An 8,348-nucleotide genomic window follows, 5' to 3' on the forward strand; every position below is an offset into this window, starting at 1 on the left:
GTTTATTAAAGAAATCAACAACAATAAAGAAATACAAAAGGTGTTAACAGTTTCTGTAAGATTTAGTAATTGACAAAATCTTGACGACAAAGTGAAAAAGAGAGTTTTGAAACTAGTGGAATGCCTTTAATAAAACATTTCTCTTACAGCCAACCTTAGAAAATTGTCTATAGAAATAACAATTTTTCTAACAAAACTAACAAATGACCAATAAAACAGCAGCTTAAAAAAATATATAATTTAAACTATAAAAACTCTAAATAAAAGTTAGTTGTAGTAATTATATAAAAAAACAAATAAAGTGCTACTTTTAAATTAATGTTAAAGGCTACAAAAAAAAAAAAAAGAAATATATTGAAAAATAAAACTATAACATTATTTTTAAGTTTAATTTAATATAAATAACATTAAAAAAAGAAATATTTAACTATATTAAAACAATATGACTCAATAGTTTTTATATATAAATAAACTATATATTTCGATAATTTTAACAAAAAACAAAATAAAATATGCAACACAAAACAATAGCAAAATTTATATATTTTTTTCTTAATTTATTTAATTTTTTTTAGTTAAATTTTTTTTATATACACACACACTTTTTTCCTCGCCTTGTTTATAATATAAAATAATTTTTAATGCCAGCAATTAAACAAAAAGTAAATTGTACATTTATTTAAAAAAACAAAAAAAAACAATCATCAAATGTAAATTACATCTGCCGTTTTTTATATACAAACATACATATATATAAAAAAATCTAAAAGATTTCAAACCATCCTCTACATTTTTTTATTATTATTATTATTATTATTTTATTTAACTTTACAACAAAATGTATTTTTTTCTTTATTAGAAATAAAAAATAAAAATAAAACAAATTATATTTAAATTTAAAACAAACAACCAGAAAATACACAAGTAATTAAGTTTTAAAAATTTGCTAGTTATAAATTTGACTCTTACAATAAAATAAATCTAAATTTTATTAAAAAAAAAAATTGCAAAAAAAATGAAAAAAATTTAGTTTTATTTAAAAAAGATTCTATAAGTAGACTATAGAATAGTCTATAGAGTGGACTATAGAGTAGACTACTATTCTAGTCTGTAAAGTAGACTATAGAGTAGTCTAGAGTTGACTATAGAATAGTCTATAGAATAGACTATAGAACAGTATATAGACTAGACTGTAGCATAGTCTATAGAGTAGACTATAAATTAGTCTATAGAGTAGACTACAGAATAGTCTATAGAGTATAGAATAGTGTATAGAGTCGGCTATAAAATAGTCTATATAATAGACTACAGAATAGTCTATAGAGTAGACTATAGCATAGTCTGTAGAGTCTACTATAGGAAAATATATAGAGTAGACTATGAAATAGTCTCTAGACTATAAATAGAATAGTCCCTAGAGTAGACTATAGAATAGTCTATAGATAAGACTACTATTCTAGTCTATAAAGTAGACTATAGAATAGTCTAGAGTTGACTATAGAATAGTCTATAGAATAGTCTATAGCATAGACTATAAAATAGTCTACAAAGTAGACTATAGAATAGTCTATAGAGTAGACTATATAATAGTCTATAGGGTAGACTCTAGAATAGTCTATAGAGTAGACTATAGAATAGTCTATAGAGTAGACTATAGAATAGTATATAGAGTAGACTATAGAATAGTCTATAGAGTTGACTATAGAATAGTCTATAGAGTAGACTATAGAATAGTCTATAGAGTAGACTATAAAATACTCTATAGAGTAGACTATGTAATAGTCTATAGAGTAGACTATACAATAGTCTATTGGGTAGACTATAGAATAGTATATAGAGTAGACTATAGAATAGTCTATAGAGTAGAATATATAATAGTCTATAGAGTAGACAATAGAATGGTCTATAGCGTAGACTATAGAATAGTCTATAGAGAAGACTATAGAATAGTCTATAGAGTAGACTATATAATAGTCTATAGAGTAGACTATAGAATAGTCTATAGAGTAGACTATAGAATAGTCTATAGAGTAGACTATAGAATAGTCTATAGAGTAGACTATAGAATAGTCTATAGAGTAGACTATAGAATAGTCTATAGAGTAAACTATAGAATAGTCTATAGAGTAGACTACAGAATAGTATATAGAGTAGACTATAGAATAGTCTATAGAGTAGACTATAGAATACTCTATAGAGTAGACTATGTAATAGTCTATAGAGTAGACTATACAATAGTCTATTGAGTAGACTATAGAATAGTCTATAGAGTAGACTATACAATTGTCTATAGAGTAGACTATAGAATAGTCTATAGAGTAGACTATAAATTAGTCTATAGAGTAGACTATAAAATGGTCTATATAATAGACTATAGAATAGTCCATAGAGTGGAGTATAGAATAGTTTATAGAGTAGACTGTAGCATAGTCTATAGAGTCGACTATAGCATAGTATATAGAGAATAGTCTATAGAGTAGACTATAGAATACTCTATAGAGTTGACTATAGAATAGTCTATAGAGTAGACTATGTAATAGTCTATGGAGTAGACTATACAATATTCTATTGAGTAGACTATAGAATAGTCTATAGAGTAGACTATACAATTGTCTATAGAGTAGACTATAAAATGTTCTATATAATAGACTATAGAATAGTTCATAGAGTAGACTATAGAATAGTTTATAGAGTAGACTGTAGCATAGTCTATAGAGTCGACTATAGCATAGTATATAAAGTAGACTATGGAATAGTCTATAGAGTAGACTATAGAACAGTCCATAGAGTAGACTATAGAATAGTCTTAGAGTAGACTATAGAATAGTCTATAGAATAGTCTATAGAATAGACTATAGAATAGTCTATAGAATAGACTATAGAATAGTCTATAGAATAGACTATAGAATAGTCTATAGAATAGACTATAGAATAGTCTATAGAATAGACTATAGAATAGTCTATAGAATAGACTATAGAATAGTCTATAGAATAGACTATAGAATAGTCTATAGAATAGACTATAGAATAGTCTATAGAATAGACCATAGAATAGTCTATAGAATAGACTATAACATAGTCTATAGAATAGACTATAGAATAGTCTATAGAATAGACTATAGAATTGTCTATAAAATAGAATAGAGAATAGTCTATAGAATTGACTATAGAATAGTCTATAGAATAGACTATAGAATAGTCTCTAGAGTAGACTAGAATAGTTCTTAGAGTTAACTGTAGAATAGTCCCTTGTGTATACTATGAATTAGTGTATAGAGTAGACTATAGAATACTCTATAGAGTAGACTATAAAATAGTCTATAGAGAAGGCTAGAATAGTCCCTAAAGTTGACTATAGAATAGTCAAAAGAGTAGACTATAAAATAATCTACAGAGTAGACTATAGAATAGTTGTTAGAGTAGGCTATATAATAGTCTTTATATTCGACACTGGACCTCTTTATTAAGAACAAATTAAGATTGCCTTTTATGTTTATTATTGCATTATATTTTCGCACTAATACACACTTTTAAACATCTTGCACTTTTTTTCATTTATCAAATTTTTTGATATTTTACTTTTATCAATTTTAAATTTCCTTAACTAAAATAACCTTTCACTTGCAATAATTTTTCTATAACATGCCTTCCAGCTTAGAACATAACTTGAGCACGATAATGATGTTGCAATTTATTGGCACGACAACCCAATTTCATTTGCCATTTAGCTTGGACACGCTTCATAACATGTATATCACGAGCTTTTCGAGCAGCAGCATTTTGATCACTTGTTGTCCAGCCCAAAGAGCGATAAGTACTCAAGAGATGATGTAATTTACGATCGGATTTTTTAGGTACCACAGCACGATTGGGATTCAAACGTTGTTTGTAGTAACGCAGTAATGAACGATGACCAATTACGGCGCCAGAGGGTAAAACCAATTGATATTCATCACCATCCAGGAGATCGGGTACAACTTCTTCATCCACATCCATACCTTCTTGCTAAAATTGAGAAAGAGAATTGAGAAACATATCAATATTTTGTTTTATTTTCAAAAACTTACATGATCTGGATAACTGGAACTGTAATCATAATAATCAGCATATTCTGCCAAAGCCAAACCTTCATGCAACATTTGACAATGACCCTTATCCAACATATGTTTCCTTACAGCATCCAAAGTATAGAAAGTCTTACCGCGGTCATTGCACAACAAACAGATAAAGTAAACAGCCACCTTTTCACCCAAATAATTAAGAAGACCCTCCAAATCCGTACAGTACTCCAGGTCGGGTATGAAAAAGGAATGTGTTTCGGACATGTGTTTCAAATTATCCATAATATCTTCGGCTTTGTGAACACAAAACAAACAATCTTTATCTGTTAAAGGATTTTCAGCCAATTCATCATCTAATTCATCGGAATCTACCACTTCTTCCTCAACATCCTCGTAGTCATCATCATCGTCATCGGCCTCCATTTCTTCCGCCTGGGCCACTTGCTGTAGGGCAAATTTACCTTTACCTTGAGCAGCAGCAGCTATGGCAGGATGTGGTCTGGGTTGTATGACAGATTTAGTAGTTATTTCTACTTCTGCTCCTTGATTTTCTCTCTCAAATTTGGCCAAATTATCCTTGTGTTTTTTGCTATTCAAATGATTGTCGTGGGCCTTCTGGTTACCGAACTGTTTGCGACACGCGTTACAGTACAAACTCATTTGTTTCTCCTCATTAGCGGTGGCCTCAGCATTGCGCATTTGTATGACACGCGACTGGAATTCCTCCGCAGTGACTGGTGGCAATTCAGCCACTCGACGTTTGAGATTGTAACGATGCCAATCTGTTTTGTAATGTTCACGTTGTATATCTGCCGAGGCGAATTTAACGCTGCAATTAATGCAAGTAAAATTGGACATTTTTAATAAAAATTTCACAACTAATTTCTTTTTTAATCACTAAAATCTGCTTTTCAACTAATGAATGCAAAATCTAAACACGTTCTTGTTGTTTCTCTGTCAATTATAAAATGAGTGATTTGGGGGAGAGCAAAATGTCAAAATGTAAACATCTAAGAAATACAGAGGCAATGAAAACAAAAATCAACGGCGTTAAAGTATCTTTAAAGCTGCCAGATGATGAGAAATGTAAAAAATATAATATTTTAACAAGAAAATCAAGAAAACAAGAAAAATCTACAATATTAATAAAATTTTTAATGAAAATCATTCAAATCAGTGAAAATATCTTTGTTTTTTATAAGATATGGCAGAAAAAAATTTATAATATGAAAACACAAAAAAGTTATAATGACTTGAAATTTGACTTTAGCACTCAATAAATAAATGTTACAAGTTAAACTTTATTAATAAATCAAAAATTACTTTGAAGACGTATCCATTGATATCTATATCGACTATATATATCAATTAAAAGTCGAGATATATCTCATTAAAAATCAAAACTTTAAAGGCTTATAACTCCAAAAACTTAATAGAGTAAAGTTATATATGTCTATTTTTGTACTAATAAGAAGCAAGACTTTCAAGTAGAATAATATTTTTCTTAAAAAAAAGCCTAATTTTAAATACCTTTTTTACAACTTTATTTGCCATATCTTATTGGCATCTCTATGTTTAATTTATAACAAATCTGGCAGCTCTTTATTGATATGGCGTCAGCTGTTGAATTAGTCCCGCCGGTTGCTTAGTAAAATAACGGAAGTGTAAACAAAAATTCTTATTAGTTTTTTTATAAATTTAGTGCAAAAAAATTAGAAAAAATCGTCATGGAAGGCAAGGATAATCGATCGAAAGAGTAAGTATTTGCCATTCATTTGTTACTACTCAAAAGGACCACAGCAAACTGAAAATTTTCTCCATCCCAGTAAGCGTCACAAAATGAAGTCTCACTATCGCAATAAAAGCAAATATTGTAACACTTCTTCGTCCTCGGGTCAAGTGGAAACGGTACGCGGTTATGTTGATGTGGTAGATTCAAGTGATGAACGTTTTATAGATAGAAATGAATGGATAAGAGGTGGCCAAAAGGTGAAAACCGCTAAGAGCTATCCCTTGGAATTGGATGACTTCCCTGCCGGCGAGGAAGAGAATGAACAAATGCGTGCGGGAGATTTCAATTCCATGTCTCAATTACCCGCCGGCATGGGTGGTCATTTTAAATTCGCCTCTGAAAAGCAATGGGAACAAGCGGAAATGGAAGAATTCCTAGACAATACCGAAGCCAGTGAATATTTCACTTTAAATTTAAAACTCTTAAATGTGGGTCTACAAACTATACCCTTTTACAAACGTATGGATTACTCATCCTCTATGTTTAGCAAGGAACAATTGCAAAACATGGAAAAAGAAGCGGAGGCTGCTGAGAAAACCTATCAAAATGTTTTAAAAGAACATATAGAAAATCCCCGTATTAAAATTAATTCCGCCAGTCGTAAGACCAATTCAGCTAAAAGTCAAAAATCCACTAAAGCTAAAACTTCAGAAGCTGCCGATGAATTAGATGAGTTATTAAATATGACCTCAGATCAAATGTCAAAGGTTAGTGTTAAATCTGGTGCTAATACTCCAGCATTGAAACCAGCCTCACCGGATAATAAAACTGCTGATGGGGTTAGTTCAACGGTTGCAGATAATAAAGATGATATACAACAGTGGTTGGATAATGTACTCGATGAATAAAAACAAAGGTAATTATGGAAAAACTAATTTACTTAGTAGAATTTGAAATTTGTTAAAATAAAGTAGAAGTTGGAATTCGATAACTTTTTGGGAAACACCATAGAAATGAAAAAAGCTATCAGAATACAAGATTTATTATATTCATTTTGAATTTATCTAAAGCTCACAAGTGAAATTAGTTGAACTTTATAAAGTCATAGCCGTGGAATTTTTTAACATTTAGACATTTTGAGGGGCTACCAACTTGAAGAATATTGGCTACAAAACAAGATTTTAATAGTTTTTTACGAAATTACTTTTAAATTTACTAAAAAATGTTTTAAGTTACAAATTGGTTTTAGTTACAAATTTCGTGCTGAAAACGTCCCTTCATAACGTAATGAAGAATTTCAAATAATAGCATTTAGCACGCATATTGTATGAAGTAATTGTAAAACAAAAACTTAAACATGCTAATCCCTTATTAGTAAATTATGCACATTTTAAAAGTTTTCAAGAGTTCTTTGATGAGAGTACGTAGTTAGTGACAAAGCGGTTTGAAAGATTTCTTAAAGCCGTAATACACGATTGTCAGATCTTACAACGTTGTCAGTAAAATATTCTGAAAATTTCTAACAATCGTCCGAAATTACAATTTTTCTTTTGCAACGTTGTCAGAAGAAGCATTACCGAAAATATTGCAACACAAAATTTGTCAGTTGACAATATTATTAGACATTTTCTGCACATTTTACTGCCAACGTTGTAAGATCTAACAACCGTGTATACATAGCATTAGGATGAGCATCAAGTTTTCTAATAGTAAATTAGAGTTCTAATGATTTATGTTTAAAAGTGCAGTTTTTAATTAAAAAAAATATACTGCCTTATTCATAAACATTTAGCAAAGGTTTATAGGACAAATTTTTTTTTATGAAAATTTGATTTATAAACCTTTAATAAAAGTTTATGAATAAAACCCTAATACTTTAGTGTTACGTTAGAAATTTTTAAGTGAAACAAAGTGTTGTTAAAGTGATATTCCGTATATGAATATTTCTTTATGAAAAAGTAAAGAAATTTTGTGATTATACAGCAGGTGTTGGTTAGAAAAGCCACACCAATCATCAATACTATATGTGTCAATTCATTCTTGTACTCAATAAAGGAAATTTATAAATATTTACATATAGTAAAATCTGTATAAATCTTCTGTTATCAAAAATAGCAAAGAGTTTAAAATTCTCAGCTTTTCACGATAACTAAGACGTTTTTTTTTTATAGAAAATCTTTAGCTTTTCACGATTGCGAAGAATTTTTACAGTAAAACTTTAGTTGTTAACGATAGCGAAGAATTTTCTAAAAAAATATTCAGCTAATAACAAGAGCGCAAGAGATTTTCTATAGAAAATGTTAAGCTTTCCACGAATGCTAATTATTTTCTATAGAAAATAGTTAGCTTTCTATGATAGCAAAAGATTTTCTTAAGCCATCCATGATAGCAAGGATTTTCTCTTCAAAATCTTTGGCCATACATGATATCAAGCATAATAATCTCTACATTTCTAATCTAAACTTACTTTACATATAATTTCTAAATGACCTGAATTTCTTAAGTTACACAAAACCTTTTACCAATTAAAATAAACAAAATTCTTATAAAGTGTC

General features: G+C 29.1%; 2 protein-coding genes across 2 annotated transcripts; one reads left to right on the forward strand and one right to left on the reverse strand.

Moving 5' to 3' along the window:
• Positions 1-3,535: 3,535 nt before the first annotated feature.
• LOC111675920 (zinc finger protein 622) lies at positions 3,536-5,032 on the reverse strand. Its single transcript, XM_023436788.2, has 2 exons — positions 4,068-5,032; positions 3,536-4,005 (listed from the first exon to the last, which is right to left on the reverse strand). The coding sequence occupies exons 1-2, from the start codon at positions 4,917-4,919 to the stop codon at positions 3,655-3,657; spliced, it is 1,203 nt and encodes a 400-aa protein (XP_023292556.1). The 5' UTR covers positions 4,920-5,032; the 3' UTR covers positions 3,536-3,654.
• A 639-nt stretch (positions 5,033-5,671) lies between these two features.
• LOC111675938 lies at positions 5,672-6,784 on the forward strand. Its single transcript, XM_023436821.2, has 2 exons — positions 5,672-5,817; positions 5,888-6,784. The coding sequence occupies exons 1-2, from the start codon at positions 5,789-5,791 to the stop codon at positions 6,699-6,701; spliced, it is 843 nt and encodes a 280-aa protein (XP_023292589.2). The 5' UTR covers positions 5,672-5,788; the 3' UTR covers positions 6,702-6,784.
• The last annotated feature ends 1,564 nt before the right edge of the window (positions 6,785-8,348 follow it).

This window comes from Lucilia cuprina, chromosome 3 (assembly GCF_022045245.1).
Source record: "Lucilia cuprina isolate Lc7/37 chromosome 3, ASM2204524v1, whole genome shotgun sequence".
NCBI classification, from domain to species: Eukaryota; Metazoa; Arthropoda; class Insecta; order Diptera; family Calliphoridae; genus Lucilia; species Lucilia cuprina.

Excerpts from the sequence above, each read along its gene's own strand:
- LOC111675920 (XM_023436788.2), bottom strand. The coding sequence starts at position 4,919 with ATGTCCAATTTTACTTGCATTAATTGCAGCGTTAAATTCGCCTCGGCA. Across the intron at positions 4,006-4,067 it reads GTTCCAGTTATCCAGATCAT|CAAGAAGGTATGGATGTGGA; the intron begins GTAAGTTTTTGA and ends TCTCAATTTTAG.
- LOC111675938 (XM_023436821.2), top strand. The coding sequence starts at position 5,789 with ATGGAAGGCAAGGATAATCGATCGAAAGA. Across the intron at positions 5,818-5,887 it reads AAGGATAATCGATCGAAAGA|TAAGCGTCACAAAATGAAGT; the intron begins GTAAGTATTTGC and ends TCTCCATCCCAG.